At 40.0% G+C, this 19356-nt stretch overlaps 1 protein-coding gene and 1 long non-coding RNA gene across 23 annotated transcripts in view; one reads left to right on the top strand and one right to left on the bottom strand.

Annotated features, from left to right (window-relative positions):
* ESRRG (estrogen related receptor gamma) overlaps window positions 1-19356 on the top strand; it is a 496182-nt gene that overhangs the window by 469353 nt on the left and 7473 nt on the right. For all 18 annotated transcript variants that reach the window (XM_079968778.1, XM_079968788.1, XM_079968783.1 and 15 more), the window contains one exon: window positions 10874-11143. In XM_079968778.1, the coding sequence (XP_079824904.1) occupies window positions 10874-11143 (270 nt within the window). The remainder of the gene's footprint in view (window positions 1-10873; window positions 11144-19356) is intronic.
* LOC307211984 overlaps window positions 10681-19356 on the bottom strand; it is a 42079-nt gene continuing 33403 nt past the window's right edge. For all 5 annotated transcript variants that reach the window (XR_013836684.1, XR_013836685.1, XR_013836686.1 and 2 more), the window contains 2 exons: window positions 12719-12788; window positions 10681-11064 (listed from right to left, as the gene is read on the bottom strand). This is a non-coding gene — a long non-coding RNA (uncharacterized lncRNA). The remainder of the gene's footprint in view (window positions 11065-12718; window positions 12789-19356) is intronic.

Below are 19356 nucleotides of genomic sequence, written 5' to 3'. Positions count from 1 at the left end.
TTCATTAAAAAAACAAACCCAACAATTTCGGGGTCTTCCTAAAGAAAGCGTAACAACAATATGGCAACTCTAGTCTTACTGGGGTTCCACATCACTTGGGACTTGCCTCTTCTTGTGAACCATAAGAAAGAGTAAATCTTTAATCATTCATCCTACCTTTTGTAAAAGTCTAAAGGTGATTTTTTTGCATTTTTGTTTAATATTGTAGCATTGTATGATAACCTTAGAAAGGGAAGGGTCCTTAATTTTGCTTCTGTAGTTTTATCTATGAGGTTTTAAAGACACAACTAGATAGGTCATATTTATCAACCAGATGTCTCCTTAACAGCCCAAACCTGTTAACCTATTCAAGTTATGGAACCCAAATTAATAGCTTGTATCACCAGAGGAGGCAGCAACGTGTGTCCAATATGTAGGGGAACTTGGTCTAGTTCACTACTACTAAAAACTCCGCCCCCCTTGTCTATTGAGGGCCTTGACTCATTCACACCAACAGGCAGCAGTAAAGGGGTCAGCAAACCTTTTTAGCAGGGGTCCGGTCCACTGTCCCTCAGACCTTGTGGGGGGCTGGACTATATTTTGAAAAGAAAAAAGAAAGAAAGAACGAATTCATTTGCCCCACAAATAACCCAGAGATGCATTTTAAATAAAAGGACACATTCTACTCATGTAAAAACACGCTGATTCCCAGAGCGTCCACGGGCCGGATTTAGAAGGCAATTGGGCCAGATCCGGCCCCCAGGCCTTAGTTTGCCTACCCATGAACTAAGCAGCCAGACCAGGTGGAATGCAACTACCAGATACACACCACACAGAAAATGTGCTTGGACCTTTGGTGAGAACGATAAACCAAATCTTCTGCTAAAATAACATTGTGCAACTTTAAAGAATTACACTATAAGTGACTATTCCAGTATGAAGCAGACTTGTTCCCAATATGAAGCAAAATGAGAGCAATGGGTGGAAGTTGCAAGGAAGTAGGTTTTAGCTAAAGATTCGGAGAAAGTTCCTAATACAGTGGTACCTCAGGTTACAAACACTTCAGGTTACAGACTCTGCTAACCCGGAAGTAGTACCTCAGGTTAAGAACTTTACCTCAGGATGAGAACAGAAATTGCAGTGTGGCGGCAGTGGGAGGCCCCATTAGCTAAAGTAGTGCTTCAGGTTAAGAACAGTTTCAGGTTAAGAACGGACCTCCAGCATGAATTAAGTTCTTAACCCGAGGTACCACTGTAGTAAGAGCTGTTCAGCAGTAGTATAGCCTGCCTTGGGAATTGGTGGGCTGTTCTTTACTGGAAGTATTAAGCAGAGGCTGGATGTGTAGTTGCAATAAATAAATAGTTGCATCCTACACAGTAGGCCTTGTGTTGAGCAAAGGCTTGGACTAGATGATCTCCCAAGTTCCCTTCACACTCTTATAATTTCTCTCCGGGTTAAAATATTTTGTTAATTAATTAATTAACCCACCACTCTTATTTAAGAAATTGCAGAATGATACATAAGTCACAATGTATGTACAATGTTAACATGCACAAAAATGGCATCATACAAATCAAAAAGTTCTGTAGGCCTTGCAGAAAATCAAAAGGTTCAGAGACCGAAATACAAACTATATCAGGAGGGCCCAAAAGACTTGTTGAAGGGGCACAGCTCTAATTGTTAAAGAGCATGAAGGATGGCATGGGACCCTGTGGCACTCCACAGGCCCAAGCACATGTCCCTCAGTGTTGCTCTCTGGAAGTACTCCCTCCCGCATGTAGGAATGGCCTTTTAAAAAAAGGAGTGGGGGAAAATGTGACAGCTGTATATAGAAATAAAAGCTAACAAGCAGGCAAAATTTCTTTTTAGGAAACAAAGCTTTTGATTTAAACAGCTACATCAGTTTGACCTGCAAGGCGGTTACCTCAGAGATGGAAGCCTCCTTGTGGAAAAAAAAATGACAAGCTTAAATTGTTCCTCTTTAGGAATGTTATGTAAGGCTTTAGAGAAGGTAAAAGAGACCAGTGAAATATTTCTAACTGGCATTTAAATTACATTAACACCTTCTTGTATGGCCTGAGTGAAAGGTCACGGTAGACAAGCAGCATCTTCACTGTTTGTAAATGTCTAATTTGCTGCTTTTAAATTGCTGTGAACCTCACTTACTTAGTCCTGCTGAATGAATCCACTGTTGCAAATATTTCTGACAAGCGAATATTTGCTTAGTGAGAATCTATTGTTCTTAATGGATTGAGATGGACGTGCAGTGTGAATGCATTTTTATTGCCATGCCACCTATCTGCTCTTGTTTCAAGGAGATGAAAGTAGTGTGGCGTTAAAAGCCCTGGGTTTCTCTTATCTGTTTTGCAGCACGTGCAGTTCTATCAGTAGGGTTCATTGGAAAAGTGCTTATGGTCAGCATTCCCCACCCCCATGTCTGTTATAAACAATTATTTTATAGTTATATGAATTGCATTTTAAAAAGGGATGAAAGGAACATAAATATGCAATTAAATAAGAAATGGAGAAAATGGCCAACTATATTGAGAAGTTATGTGGGAAGCATCTTGTCATGACAGTTGCAGTGAAAGGTTTCACTTAGCCTTTTTAGCCTTGTTTGAAAGAGAAGACTTCCGCATAAATAAAATAAATACTTAAACCTATTTACTTTGTCTAGCTGCATGACTTATTAACTTTCTATCTCCCTTTTGAGGTTATTTTCCATTTGGTTCCTATCCCCCATTCATTGCTTTGTGTAGACCCATAGGCAGCTGGGGGGGGGGGTTGTTTAGCCTTGGGTGAAGACTCCAGAGGGGTGTCATCGAGGCTCCCAGCCTGTGTACAGTATGTGTGTATGCAAATTCACATGAGGGATGGGTTTTTGACCTGGGATTCACATGAGGGATGGGTTTTTGACCTGGGTGAAATAAAGCCTAGTTTCTCCCCTGGCTTTGTGTTGTATATTTCTGCAGTTTGAGCTCCACAGAATAGGGCAGGCCTGCTAGGTAGGCAGCAGAAGGTGAAATATAGGCATTAAAGGCAGTGGCAGAGCTTCATGCTCTGGCACCGGGGGCGGAGAGCAGGTGGGAGCAGGTCCGGCACGCGTTCTGGGGGCATGGCGTGCTTCCTGGGGGTGTGGTATGCCGCCTGCGGGAGCGGGGCACCCAGCGTGGGAGGGGCTCTGTTTCAAGTAGCAGAATGCCCTGAACATTGTCATAGAACCTATGTACATGATACATAGCAATGTTATATCTGAACTAAAAAATATTTTTATTGTTATTATTGTTATTATTGTTATTATTATTATTGTTATTATTGTTATTATTGTTACTATTATTGTTATTTTTATTATATTTGTACCTCACCCATCTAATTAAGTTGCCCTAGCCACTCTCAGTGCTTAATAAAATTCCAACGCTGATCTAAATCATGCTTTCAAACTGTGGCCAGGTTGTTATGCAGAGCACCTAGAGGCCTGCATATTACACCTGTCCTGAGAGAAGTGCTATTATGCTATGTTCAGGGTCTTGTTACTAACACATAAAGCTCTGAACAACTTGGGACCTGGTTACCTAAAAGGCTGCTTGCCCCTGCGTAGCCCTGTAAGATCACTTAGATCATCTGGGGAAATCTTACTCATAGCACTGCACCGTATGTAACATCACAGGGCAGTGACCTGAAAATGGGCATTTTCTGCTATTGCCGCTGCACTGCAGAATGCCCTTCTCTCTGCCATTCACGAAGTATCATATATTAGTTGCCTCAAATGTCCATGAAGACATTCCCTCCTCCCCTGGCTGTTCTTGACCCATAAAATTGAACCTTATTTCTTAATTCCTATTTTTGCCTGTTCCTGTCTTATCTGTTTTATAATGCTGCAAAATTAGTTTTATTATGCTGTTTCATTGTTTTTGCATACCACTTAGGGATTATAGGTAGGTAGGTAGGTAGCCATTTTATCATAGAATTGTAGAATTGTAGAGTTTTTGAAATGCTTTAAATAAATACATAGGGCAGGCATTATAACCCACACAAGGTTGAATGGGGTAGGAGGTGGTGAACCAAAACACCCATTTCCATTTTTCATTGAATGCAGTGGTTCCAGGGAATTAGTAAAACCTGAAGTGACCCCCGTCTCATTGGTGTAATGTTGTACTGCCATCTTTTGTCCACATGTTTGACCTGTTCCCAAGGCATCTAGGTCTACTTTTAATATCAAAAGGCCCATGGGGTGCACTTTCCTTTCTCCCCTGCCTTAATTCCTTGCTGTCTATTGCCCAACTCCTCCTTCCCCCAGGTCGGCTCTGATACTGATAGTGAGCCAAGCTGGAGCCAAGGAACATGGAGAAGTAAGGCAGGGTAGACCGGATGGTCAACAATGCTCAGTCATGCACCACTTGGTCAAGGCTGGAGCCAGGTGCAGGTCAGCACAAAGAAACAAAGTCAGTTGTCAGTGTAGTTCACTCTTTATTCAAGGAAATGGAGTACAACTAAGTAACATTGCCCAGTAGGTCTTGCCTCTATAAAGCAGTTGCTAGGACTAAAGATACCTGTCTTCTACCCCTCCTAAGGCTCCTCCTTTCCCAAATGTTTCCTAAGCAGTCTCAAACTGTGTCTGCATACCTCTGGTCTCTGTTCTTCCCTCCACATGCTCTTGGAGACCAGCAAGAAGGAGAGCTTGTTGTGCTGGAGAAGGAGACTACCGGGATTCTTCAGCAGTCTCATCTGCTTCAACCTCAGAGTCTGAACTGCTCCCTGTCACAGGTTCCTCCTGTTCGCTAAACCCTGTTGTCCCTTCAGTATCCAGCATCTCCCCCCAAACTTCCCTTTCTGACCTCTCCTCAGTGTCTCACCACCAATCCCCAGGCTCTGAGCCTTCCTCCTCTGGGATCTCCCTTGGGGGTTCCCCGGCTTGTGCCTCCCACCACTCCTCGTTGTCCAGTCAGTCCCTCACATAATTTTATGTTAAAATTAGATGTCCATGTAAACACCACAGGACAGATATAGATCCAAATGAGTGTGACAATGGGCATCATTTCTAAATTGACTTTTAGCAGGATCAACACTCAAGTTCTTAAGACATTATTGGTAGTATTCCAAACACAGAACCTGATTGAGTTCTAAAAGGTAGGGTTTGTGTATCCCTCTTTGCCTCCAAGCTTCTTGGCCTTCTTGGAGAAATGACCATATAGGCTGCATGCAATGAACAGAGGAAGGATTGATTAGAGAAAGCAAATGGCAGGATTGCATGTGTGAATCAACCATAGTGCTACAGGGCACCTGTAAATTCCAAAAGTTCTGAATTTGCTTAAATGTTTAACTCTTTTACTATACACATGACAGATATTTGAAATATGGAAAAAATGTTTTATATTTCGGCTTTGTTGTTTCATTACCTTTTAAATATTTTTTTGTCCTAACTGCAGTCTTCATTACGTAAATGAGTATCATGCACTGCAAATTACTGAAAAATCATAGCCCCCAGAACTTGATATTTCAGTTGTGAAATACTGACTTTGATTTGCATGTCAAATGGACCTTTCACATAGAAATTCTGTGGGTGGTGCTGTGGTCTAAACCACTTTAGCCTCTTGGGCTTGCCGATCAGAAGGTTGGTGGTTCAAATCTGCACTGCGGAGTGAGCTCCCATTGCTCTGTCCCAGCTTCTGCCAACCTAGCAGTTCGAAAGCATACCGGTGTGAGGAGATAAATGGGTACCGTTTCAGCGGGAAGGTAAACAGTGTTTCCATACGTTCTGTCACTCGTCACAGTGTCCCGTTGCCCCAGAAGCAGTTTAGTCATGCTGGCCACATGACGCAGAAAACACCGGCCCCCTCAGCCAGAAGCGATATGAGCGCCACACCCCATAGTTGCCTTTGACTGGACTTAACCTTCAGGGGTCCTTTTCCTTACCTGTACAAATATAATTTTAAAACAGCAGCACAATGCTGTGTGCTTACCTGAGCACGCAAGGGCTGATTCATAGTTTCATCCATACATGTACACCATTTGGTTGCTGTGCATTTGATTGCTGGCAGCTGAATGTGCGACCTACCTCATTTAAATGCTTTGGTGTATGAGATTATATGAAAGTTTTATCTGATGTATTTTATCTGGGATTTCAGACATGCAAGTCACTGCATACTTGTCGGGGTGGGTGGGCGTTGAATCATGACTAAAGTGTGCAAGATGCTTGTACACTTCATTCACAGTAGTAACAAAGGGTTTAAAAAAAGGAGGCATAAATGAGTCTGCTTGCTTTATATAGTCCCAGATCCCAGACAAAATCAACCTTTGTCAGGGAAGAATTAGAATAAAAGAGGCAGTAGAAAGCAATAGATGGCACCCCTTCCCAGATCATACATAGCTGTATGACATGTGTGTGTGTGTGTGTGTGTGTGTGCGCACACACACACACACACACACACACACACACACACACAATGCTGAGGGCACTGTATATAAACCACAGATGTGCCTTTAGTGTCTATGGGTTCCTCCAAAGCATCTTTAGGCATGCAAGCAATTTAGGCTACATTGGAATGTGTGCTACATGAAGAGCAAATGGTCCAAATTGTCGGGTTTAAAAGATTACTTCATGTGTGTGGAAACTGTAGTTGAGAAACTCATTTCATTAGCAATAATATTGCAAAGGTTTGAATTGGTAACAAAATGCCAACAGCTGTGTTACCCCTTTATTCCTCACTTTCTCCAAGTGTTAGTTTTATAGACGTGTGGGTAAAAGTGGGGGAATCAAACAACTGTTCAGTTACTCAATCAGCGCATAGTTAGTGATATCAGTGAGTCATTAGTGTATAATTACGATTGGAGTGTAAGGAGCAGTTCTTTGAAAGGTCTCTATTTATAGTGAACGAGAGTCTGCATTCAACATAGGAGGGGAAAGATGTTGGCACAGGGTGAGTGTGTGGGGAAGAGAGGACACCAGCAACGCAGCTCCATTGTTTATAGCTATTTACAAGAATCTAGGTGGATTCACAATGCCTCGGACTGAGCAACATAAAAATGGTACAGTAGAGAATGCCTAGCAGGGGTTAAGTTCTTATGCCTGCACTGCAGCCTATTTCTGTCAACACTGGGCTTGGGAAACAAACATTTATGCTTTGTGAAATGAAAGTGTATTTTTGAAGACTAGCCGTCAGATATTTTTTGCCCTTCACACTTTCAAATGCTTAGCCTTTTTTGTAAGTTGACTGCAAAGTGCATCAGTTTGCCAGGCCAAAAAAAGAAGGGGGGAAACCAGTGGAGGGGGGAGAGAGAGAGTAAAGGGGGGAGTCTTGACAAGTGCCCATGGCGTCATTGTCAAGTGCATGAGCTTCAAGTAGAAGATGGCAGCAGGGTTGGCACAGAACATGCTTCCTTCAAGCCTATTACCTCCGGGGTACCTGACTCTTGAGAAGCTTTTCAATCCTTCCAAATGACGTTATTCCAAACTGTCATCTGGTTTATTTGGAGCACACTGTCTCGCAGATAAACATGCTATTTAACTGCAGGTCAAGGTACAGAGTCATTCTGCTAGCAAAATGCCTGGGATACATTAAATGGCACTGACATGCAGAGGGAGACGGAGAGAGATCAAAGTTGTCACCAGTATGCGTGGAATTGGTCTGTGCTGTGGGGGAAATGCACCGCAATATATTGAAGTGTATTTTTAAAAACCGTAATGTAGTTGAACATTTAAAACTATGACCTGTCAAATGCTAGGGATTAAGGTGCTGTGTAATACAAAACACAAAGTTCAGTAGCATAATGGCAAGCGAGGATCTTCTATATCTTGGGGAACAGCTAAGTGGTGAGGAGCTGGAAATGTTTTTATAGTCGGTTTGGGTATTTCATTTCTTATGGAGTGAAAGAAATCCCTTGTCACAAAAGAAAAGGATGTAGGTGTTTGTTTGTTTGTTTGTTTGTTTGTTTGTTTGTTTTCTTCCTAGCATGGCAAATTATGCATTTTTTTAAATGGCTGGTTTTATTCATGAAAGCTTCAGGTTTTTGAATTATTTTTATCATGCAAACACTGTCCTTTATAGACAAATATATGGGCACTCTGTGTGGGTATCTGTATTGCTTGGAATATTTTCATCAACTGCATCTTATGTTTTTGCAAACTACAGATCAAAATATGTAACCCTGGTTTTTTAAAAATAAGATAAAAATACACATGTGTTGTTTTACAGTATCCAAATTTAACCATCCAGCTTCCTTTACCACTTTTGAGGAAGCCTTATGTTGCACATTTGGTAACAAAGGGGGAAGCTTAGTTGTATTAAAGTTACTCGAGGATCATGGACTAGATTTGAAATGGAATATAATGTCATTTGTAAAATCTAACCAAATGTCCAGGCCAAATTTCAGTACCCTGCCCTGATTTGGGGGTTTTGTTTTTCATTGTCTGCTTCTGTAATTTTGCTTGCAAATCACACAGTAGTTTATTATCTTTTTACAAAAGAAAAATGCACTGATACATAAATTTAAACCTGGTACATAAATTTAAAAAACGAAGTAGGAATCTTTCTAAGTTGGGGGGGGGGTTTAGAAAAGAAAATGATTGAAATTAAAACTTCTTTTGTGATCAAAAGGGATTTTATTGCCCTTTGCTTAATTAAATCCATCAGAAGTGTGTGAAACATTGTTGTAGTTAAAAAAATTGTTACTTTGTAAATCGCAGGGACAAAAGGGCTCTACTGCAACTTTAAAGTTTCCGTGCACGTAAATGTCAATAGAGTGCCTTCTCCATCATCAGCACTAAATTCACATTGATGCCTCTTTTCTTCTCTGTATTGATCCTTCCATGAGAACGTAGATTTGTATCTGTTAATTAATGCGTCCTGAAACAGCGTTTGTATTAATCAGGCAGATAAGAAAAATTGGATGCCTGCACCCTCATGACAACCGTAAAAGTGCTGGCCCTGATAAAAATCATGGACGGACCTCAATAAAAAAGTTCCTCCTTCCACTCAATAAACTAATCATCCTGCTTTTAATTATTCGGCAGAAAGATGTGTGGAGATTGGAGAATGTGTAAATCTATTTACTAACAGCAGTGTCTGGGAGGGAGAATAGGGCTGTCACAGGACAGAGCTGCAGGCTACGTTCTCTGTCCATCTGCTGCAACAGAAAAACTGGTTCTTGAGAGAAAGGAAAAAGGCAGAGATGCTGGAGCTAATTGAAAATATGCATTCCTTTTCTTTGACCCTTTCAAATTATTATTTCTGTTCCATTTACAACAAGAAGTGTGGCATTATCCATCGTCATCTTACAGAGGGGTTGTATTGACTTGTTTGACAATGTGGCTTTTTTTAATCTTTATGCTCTTAAGAACAAATGTCCTTTCCCACAAGGCACAAAACACAGTATTTAAAATCACAGCAACAGCAGCATATATACAGTTATAGATATATAAATATATAAAAGGGATGGATTTCAGTGCCCACTTGACATTGGCTTTTAATACAGTTTGTGCTTCCTGACTTGAAGTAATTATCCTTTTGTTTTAACAGGTTCATTTCTGAATTCTGCAGTAGTCTTAATCTAAACTGATGCATGTGGCTTTCCCAGTCCTTTTGTTTTCTATCATATTCTAGACACTTATTCTGTTATAAGGAAGGAGCCTTCAAAAGAGAAGGGCAATGTGTTTAAAACTAAATGAGCAACAAAAACAGACTATTCTTTCAGCAGTATCCTTGTCAAAGCACATGTAAGCAGTTCCATAAACAACCAAATGAAAGCTTTAGACATGTCTTAAGACCCCCTTAAGAAAAGCTTGACTAATCCCCTTTGATGATTTTATTAAGTACTTGATGGTTGCTGGTGCCAACTGGCAAAACACTAGTTTCACCAATAGGCCAGGAAATCGCCTCTTCACTAGCACCTTATGTGATGGGGGGATATTAGCAGTCGGAGATAATAAATTAACAGCTACTGTAAACAGGAGCCTGAAAAGGTAAAACAGTAAAGATGTTTGGCCTTAGTGATCCTATTAGGAAGGAAAGGGGGGGGGGAGTGAAACAAAAACAAAACTTAAATTAATTAAGAAGCATTATTAAATTTTCAGTCTCTCTTAAAAATGATGGTGTGATTACTATTCACTTGGCACTTTAATGTGCCATTCTGCTATTTCAGTACTGTAGTAGAGGCAGAAGCCATTACAAAAGTAATTAGTGTCTTTTCTGAAGAGGATAGGTCTTGCTTCTGTTTATGCAGAGGCTGAAGTTCAAGAAGCACTTTGCTTTTTGTTGTGATCATCTTCATCATTCTAGTAAGGTATCAAAAAAAATTCCCTTAAAAAGTGTTCTTTTTGTTACTCACAATAATAATTACCCCCTTTAAAGTGGACCCTGACATCTTTAAAGTGCAATCCTATACATATCTACTCAGAAATAAGCTGAGGTTACTTTATTTGCTCGTGTGTGTGTGTGTGTGTGTGCATGCAACGTTAGTGTCTCTCATAGCAATCATGACCATTATTGCCAGAGTGTTCATAAATGGCTATTTGATCTAAAAACTTTAAGGTATTAAAAGTATTAAATTGGTGCTTCAATGTAGTAGGTGCTTAGAATATATTTGGGGGAATGTATTCTCAGACAATGATAAGAATGTATTCTTTAAAAAGCAGCAAATTCATGTTGCTAACAAAATTTTCCAAAATTTAATAAAACCCCCAGACAAAAGGCATGCAAATTCAAGTTGACTTGATGGAACTTTTACTCTAATAATTTTATATTGTATTGATCTTGAAGAGCAGAGGGGGTGGAATCCACAGGTACAGATTTATAACTTACATAACAACAACAAGCACGAAAGAATAGTTATAATGCAGAATTATGGTGTCCCAGGATCATTTTAATTATGTTTCTGTGTACTTTCCTTCCTGGTTTAGGATTTTCCACTTTATCGCTTGCTGACCAGATGAGCCTTCTGCAGAGTGCTTGGATGGAGATTTTGATTCTGGGCGTTGTATACCGATCACTTTCCTTTGAGGACGAGCTTGTCTATGCTGAAGACTATATCATGGATGAAGATCAGTCTAAATTAGCAGGCCTTCTTGACCTCAACAATGCCATCCTGCAACTGGTAAAAAAATACAAGAGCATGAAGCTGGAGAAAGAAGAGTTTGTCACCCTCAAAGCTATCGCGCTTGCTAATTCAGGTTGGCAGATTGGCATGATGGCTCATGTCATTTCCCCCCACCCCTTCCTCTAATACCTTCTGCATGACAATTTCTAAACACGACAGTAGGAATAAGTAATTCTTAGTTATACTACTACAGGACAATGCTGAATGGCTAGAAACAAGGTAGTTCAAATTAAGGGAAGATCTATGAATATATGCATTTGTTGCACATGGTTTCTAATTTGGTTAAAAGATGCCAGAAAATTCAGAAGGTATTAAAAGCAAAGATGCTTTTCAATAAACATAAACGTTGTTCTGCTTAAATCCATTTCATAATCCAGATAAGTCTAATCAGTTCACTTAAACCCAATAGAATGGATGGGCCCATGACTAAAGTAATATATGATCTACTTCAATCCGGCTACTAAACACAGTGAACTCAATAAGTAAGGTGAACTCAGGTTTTATCAGAAAAGGGAGCAAATCACTGTTTAATCTTACAGGAACTCTACTTCACCATACAAATTTGATTTTTATGGTAGCTGTTTAACAGGCAGATATAACTTGTTCAGAAGGGGTTAAGAAATCAAGGAAGGATTCTTCTCTGCATTTGAACTTAAACGTGCTGAAGCAGTGAGCCGGTGTCTGATAAGTAAAAAATCGTTTGTTCTTTGTTGTTTTTTCTTTGTGCCTCCCTAATGCTTTATTGTGGTCTTAAGTCCCTTTTAGCATTTGCATAAAGTTCATGATAGATCCCTCTTTAATGACGTGCCGATCATTAGATACCTGTGTGTCAATAACATGCTCTGATGCTATGTACCATTGACAGTCACACCATGCCCCTCCATCTGCTTTTGTTTTGACCCTATCTTTGAACTTTATCTTGGTTGCTGGCCAGTAGTTTTCCCTTTAATTACAAGAAGGAAACTGTCAATAAAATCTGTTAAATGGGATGCAATGAGTGGCTTGAATGGGCGGACGGCTATTTGTTCAAATTCTGCAGCATTCAAGGTATTGACAGTTTGTTTTCTGGGGCCATATGTGACGATCAATCTCAGGCTGGGCTCAGCCGCGCTGAAAAATGAAAAACCAGATTGCTTTTGCTTACTTGTGGATGACGACTTGTGATTTGGCGCGGTCCTAGTGAGATGAGACCTTCTGCCCAAATTGCCCCCCCGAGAGCCAGAATGCGTGACTGTTTTTAGAAATAATTTTTTTAATTGATTTTGTAATTAACAGTTCATCTACAATATTGATGCATGAATCCTCAGATTGATAGGAGGAAAATTGTTTTCAACAATGAAGTTGTACTTTCCTATTTGTCTTCATAATGGGATCTAGCATTTTGCATTTTAATTGGGGTTTTAATTCCAAAAAATAAAATGCAAAACCAAAAGATTACTCATAAAAAAAAATCTTACACTGCTATTGTATGTAGGTTTTGTTGTCATACACAGCCTAGTTCTAGTGGCTGTCTCAAATTTATCTTTCCCTAAGATAATAGGAACCATCATATGGTATCTATATTACTGAAAAGAAATGTTATAGGTACTGATAAGGTGAAATATTTATAAAGCTAGAAAGCAAGTGCAGTTTGTATAGAAATACTTACTTTTGAACATTTTCAAAGGCAGCTAACCTCTGCATATTTGGAGGTGATTGAGACAGTATTTCAGTCTGACCTGCAGAGATTTAATATGACATTCATTGAAATTATCAGCTTAGCATAAACATCTGGCTTGATTCAATAATAATTAATGTTCTTTTATGCTCTAAATCGGTGAACTGATTTAACGGTAACCTTCCTTCCTGCCTCCCTCCCTCCCTGTTCCACCCATGCATAAACATATAAGACTTGTGCACATAAAAATATCAGTAGCATTATAACTCCAGTTCATAATGGTTTTAAACAGGAGGCTTGTGTACAAGACTTCTGGTTGTCAGCAGCTCAGTTTGGGAGAGAAGGGAGGTCCATATGTGTTCTAATGCAGTATCCCATCCTGTCCCCAAGTTTTCACTGTCACCTCCAGCTTTAAATTGAGATGGGGGAAAATGGGTCAGCAGACCTGCTGGTTTATAGTTTCATCAGCTTGAACAGCCCCTGTAAGCTTCCCAGTGTAATGTAATGGTCATGAGGCTGGCATGATGCAGCCATGCTGTTTCTCCCTTTCCTGTGTGTTCTAAAATTCAGCCTCCATCTAGGATGTTACCCAGTTAAGCACTGGACTCAGGTGGTTGGTGGAAAGGGAATTTGCTTTGCCTAGCATGTGTCCTCCAAAGGCAAGTGTTCCCAACCTTCTTCATATCAGCAAAGATACAGAACTCCCACCTGTGGGTGTTTCGTTTTGTTTTAGTACATTTTTATGCCATCCATTCTCCAAAGAGCTCAGAGTGATGTACACAGTTCCCTGTCATTTTTATTCTCACAATGAAGTCCCCTGTGGTACATTAGGTTGACAGTTGCTGGTCATAATGTTACCCATTCTGGTTAGTGCAGAGAGATATCTGCCCATGATAAGCCATTAGCAAAACCAAACCACTTGATTTGAGAGCAATATCATTTGTATGCTATTGATAATAACCATAATCAATTGATTTGCATAACCCAATAACACTGATGATGTACATTGGTTCTATATATCCCATCCCATAGGGGCCCTTGGCAGGTAATCTGGAAACACTGGCTTGGGGGTGGGGGAGTCCCAGTCCTTGGCTGTGTAATGTGTGCAACAAAACAATTTGGTACCAATGAGTGCTTTTTTTACTCACGCAGAAAAAATGCCTTTGAATATTTTCCAAAGCATGTATGTACCAATTACTTCAGGCATACAGGCAGGTGAACTGTTTGCACATAATAAAAGGTGTTCTCTCTGTCTCTTAGTGCTCTTACTAAGTGCTCCCATTTATTGATTGGGCAGTGCCAAATGGAAGGATGTAGGTTCACAGGTTTGTTTGTTTTTAATTATTTCATCAAGAAAAAAATAGTGGCTTGTAGTTTTAGGCTGGAGGCTTTTTAAAAAGCTTTGCATGCCCAATCAGTTCAAGTGCCAGAGAACTTCAAATTCCATTTGCACAACTGATACAGATACCTTCTCTCATTGACTGAACTATTTAAAAAGCTGCTCTTTGTAACTAGCAATACATGAATCTCAATTTTTGTTCTTGTCAGTTTCTCATTTTTCTAGTCCTAAGTTCAGTGTGCACATTTCTGCATCAGTTTACAGGTGACACACACATTTTTGCAAGACATTTTTGATAACATGCATTTTTGTGCATTATTTTCACCAATATAAACACTTTTGTCCACACTCCTTCTATCACCTATGGTTTGGTTGGAGAACTGTATCACAAAATCCACAAAAGTGTGCATTTCAAAGGATAGCTATGTTGATTCGGGAAATGTGAATTAGGTAGGTTTGCATCCGAACGTGAACCAAACATTTCCCTCTGCCCAATCCCTTAACTGTAACACCAAAAATGGGGAATCATGGTTTCTGTGGAGGCATTGCCTTGTAAAGTCAAACAAGATTTGAGTGGCAGGTTTTAAAAGTGGAGAAAAATTAACCTAAAGATTCAGTGGTTTCTTTTGGAGAGACAGTGTTGAGACATTGGCAGCCCTTAGACTGCTTAACATCAGTAGGTAGTCCGATAGCAACTTTATCTCTAGACACAGGCTGCTTAGACTAAAGGTATGAGGTTCTGTATGGACAGACAAAGCTGTATTGGCTCCTGATGCCATCTAACAACCACTGAATAAGCAAGCTGTAGTACTCCAATTCCATTAGCTGCACCCAACAGCAGTAGATAGCAAGGGAGCAGCATCCTCTTCTGGCCAGGAGTCACACTAGAGATTAGAATGGGAAGAATTCCTGTCCCTTACACAGCAGACATTAAAAATGCCATTGCAGAGTTTAGTATCTTTGTTTTTAGTTTATGTTTACTTCAGACAATAAGAATCACCATTATTTCTTGGCCATTTAGCAAACTTATTAGAAGGTATCTATGGCAGTCATAAGAAAGCCAACTCAAATCTTAGTATTCTTCATGAATTCTTCTCCTTCAGATCATCCATAATGCTAGGCCAGCCCATTGGGAAAGTTGGAACTCCATCTGTGTGATCCATCCAAATATCACGTTACGTAATCAGCGATTCTGTTTTTGTTGCCATTTTTTTTTTAAAGTATGCAATTTCTTTGATCCTCAGGGTTTGAAAAATTGGCTGCCTTTACCATCCATTGTTAAGAAATGCAGACAGTGCAGCAGAAGACCAACTGTAATAGGAGGCACAGTGAAAATGATATTTTAGGAGATGGATTAGGATGCAATGTAGGACCAGTTGAAAGGGCATATTAAACCATTATGACTGTTCATAATGCTGGTTGCTAGAGACCACAACACAGACTGCCATTCTGGAGAGAAACAAGAGTTCTCTCTCATTCAGGTACTTTATAGAAGCTCGACGGACTCATAATTAACAGGACATTTGTGCTGTACCACTATGTATCTGTGCTGTAGCTCTTGGTGAGAAAGGGGTAAAGGAGAAACCTCCACTATCCTGCATGGACAGTGACAGAAACACCAGCACCATTTTTGGATTCTGGCAACAAAATACATAAGTTTGGAGCAATGTCAGGCAACTTGAACTACTGTCTTTTGAAGCAAATTAAAGCAACATCTTTCAAGTACACTTTCTATATCCATAAGTAGTGTTGAGGTGGCAGTTTCTGAGGAGGCATAAACTAACCATGCTTAAATTCAATGCATTTGAACAATCTGTGCATATTAGAACTCCTTATTAATGTTCCTTTTTAACTATCCATTTGAATGCTATTCTACTTCACAACACAGTTTTCTAGTTTCTAATGTTAAAACCCCAAGTTACAGACTGTTCTGCTTTTATTCATCCTTTGAACTTTATTATTATTATTACTTATTGAATTTATATACCGCCCTATACCCAAGCCCTTTTCCATTTCTGCAACCCTATACATTTAAGACTTGTGGAATTGTCAGGCAAATTTGGATTTTTCTTGAAAGATGTAAAAACATCTTTAGGAATTTTAAAGGAAGTTTAAAGAATGCCAATTAGATTAGAAAAATGGGTTGGGTGGAGGGAAGTTAATAGCCAGAGTGATATAGCAGACTAGGACTGGGAGACCCAGATTCAAGTCTTGACTCAGCCATAAAATTCATTGGTGACCTTTGGTCAGTCATTCAGTCTAATACGTTTCCTAGCCATAACCTGTTTTGTGAGGATAAAATGGAGGCAGTGAGAAAACTTGTGCTATCTTGAGCTCCTTGAAATAGATGTGGGTCATAAATTGATAATGCCTGTGCCCTAGTGCTTTTCTAAGGTGGAATTGCCTTGAATTCATGCTTTCTAGAAACAATGTCCAATGGTGAATGTGCCTGAATCGCTGAGACAACTAGATCTTCCCCAACAGTTAGGCCACATGCCTGTGTAATATATTGTAACTGGGATTTTCAATGTATTGATTCTGCCTCTTTAACAAACTCATGAAAATGAGTTACAGATAGATAACACTGTATGGAGTGGAAATCAAGCAGTCTTTCATTTTTCAAGGCAGTCTACTTCCTATGCAACTCAGCTAGGTTATCGAATAATTCATCCCTTGAGTAGACATTGGAAAAGGTGCAGGTTTAAGTATGCTAAGTTGTATGCCAGACTGTAAACACATGCTTCGTTCTCCCATTGCAAAGTCAGTCAATATTCTTGGCTGCAGTTTATAAGATTCAGAAACACAGATTTTTTTTTTGTAATAGAACAATGGCAACCTGGAAGATGGCTGCACAGGTTATGATGTAGGTATTTCTTCCACATTTTCATTGTTCTGTGGGTTTACTTTTCCCGGCATTCTCCTAAATTCCAGTTCAACAAAAGCAAAAATTTAACATTAATTTAGAAATTGGAGTATGTAGAACTTGCCACAGCTTTTAGTTCCTTTGAAAGCCGGCCTGAAAATGTATTTATTTATTTGATTCGATTCCATATATGAATCAGTTTCCATAAAAAAACTTAGTGATTTCACAGTAAAATCAGGGAAGAAAACAATTAATAACTATCCATTATGTGAAAACAATTCATGTTGAGATGGTCTGCCTTCAGAAACTGATAGAATCTGATGGATTTCTGAATGCCTGGGGGGGGGGTTATGACTGACATGGTAGGTACTCCTGTTGCGGCTCTCATTTCACTGAGGACTGATGAAATGTTCAGAGCCATTGAAAGGATTGGCTTCATCACCTCTGTGGAGCCCACAAATCGCCTTGTACTCTAGTGACCTGTGGGCGATGAAGCAGGACGATCAGTGGCTACAGTGCAGATGGGGCAAATCTCTACTATGGTGATTCCCAGTGGACCATTCTTAATGTGGAACACTGCAAGGTTGCTTTTTACCAAAAAGAAGCAGAAGCTCTACAACTGCTTAAAGCAGTGACTTTATTTATTTATTTTACAAATTCAAAAACTTCTAAGCCCTCTGCTGCCTCATTACTATCACAGTCAGGGATGCCATGGGGGGGGGGTTGTTGAGGGCCCCTGAAATTTTCAAGGAGGGGACCAGGCTCCCTCAATATTCTGCAGCAATGTGTGCCCATCACTCATGCAATTCAGTTCATGAACTGGCCAGAGATACTGGCTTTTGCACTGGCTTCCCCTACCCTATGGTACACAGTTCAAGCCTCTCCAGCTTATCTTTCAGTCGATCCATTCTCCACTCCTTCCGACTTATCTTCTCTTCATTTGCTTTATCTGCCTTCTTATTCTCTAATGTTGCTGTTGTCAATCAGAAAATGAGGATGGATGAGAATAGGGAGAAATGCTTGTAAATTAGGTGTTGCCGGGTGTGTGTGTGTGTGTGTGTGTGTGTGTGTGTGTTTTTTTACTATAATTCTCCTTCTCTTGCTGCCCCCTCCCCCCTTTCTACCTGTTCCAATGCTGGCCAAATGGAACAAGTTAATGTCAGGTTTTATCTGGTCAAGATAGAACCCAAGGTTGAAGTGAGCAGCTCTTTGCAGATCCCACAAAACAAAGGTCTTGCAGTGCCAAATCTAGAATTACGGTATATTATGCTGCAGATTTCTTGAATGGGTGAATCCTTCCTCAGAGCACCACTGGACATACGCAGAAGAACAGTCAGTGGGCAATGCCTTCTAAATATGGGCCAGACAGTTATAGGTCAGAACAGAAGAGCCAGAACAAAGAGGACTGGTTCCAAAATAATGATCAGGGACCATGCTACAGCTCCTTATAGCTGTTGTGACAGAAGAAGCAGTCCAAGAAGCAGTTCAGGAAGCAGCCCAAGTACCCACATGCAGCAATATTACCAGATGCACAACTTCCATCATCCTGAAAGCTATGGACGAGGATTCTGGCAGCCACCTCTCAGCAACACTCAACCAGGAGAGCACCTCCATGACTTGCAGTACAAGCTGCTGTTGGTGAAACTGGGTTTTGTGAGACTTCCCAGGCAAGCAACTGCCCAGTTCCATATTATGGTGGAGAGCAACCTCCACCATCAGCTGGTAACTTCTGCATTGCCTCCAACAGTAATACTCCCTTGTGTGCAATGGGGAATTGTCCAGCTGCAAATCCTGTACAAATGCTGAATGATGATGGAAGTGGTTCAGGCTCTCAGTTCTTCTCTTTAGGTCTAGTTTCAGAACAATGGAGCCAGACTGCCATTAGGGATTATCAGCCCTCAAACCCCCTACTAATGTTGCTTGACGATTACCAAAGTTGCCAGCAAAGCAATGTATTTCCTTCTCCCAACACATTCCAGGGTTATCCATACATTTAAGATTTGTTTTCTATCTTTTAAATTTAGTATATTTTAAAGTTTTTCCAAAAAAAAAGTTTGTTCTTGTAGTGGCTTTGTCTGGGATCATCATCTGGCTTTCCATTTACTGAAGCATTGGCATCCCTTTGTCCAAGTAAGCTAAAAGCTCTTGGATATTGAAATAAAAAATAAAAGCTAAACAATTAATTGGCCACTTGTTCCTTGCAGCCAGATTGACATTGCCTAAGCACTGGGAAGATTTATAATGTGTGCCATTAGACTACAGGTATGATATTTAGCCTTCGTGGAAATAGTGACTCAAAATGATATTTCCTCATGGTATTAAAAAATATCAAATAAATTTGTTCTGACTTGGCATTCACTTATTTTTTACAGTAGCAATAAGGGCCACAGTAAAAATCATCCTATTATGCTAGAATTTGGAATGCAT

The sequence above is a fragment of the Podarcis cretensis genome (assembly GCF_951804945.1).
Source record: "Podarcis cretensis genome assembly, chromosome: 3".
In the NCBI taxonomy this organism is placed as follows: Eukaryota; Metazoa; Chordata; class Lepidosauria; order Squamata; family Lacertidae; genus Podarcis; species Podarcis cretensis.
The sequence above is the reverse complement of the archived record's forward strand: the minus strand, read 5'-3'. Positions and strand labels throughout refer to the sequence as shown.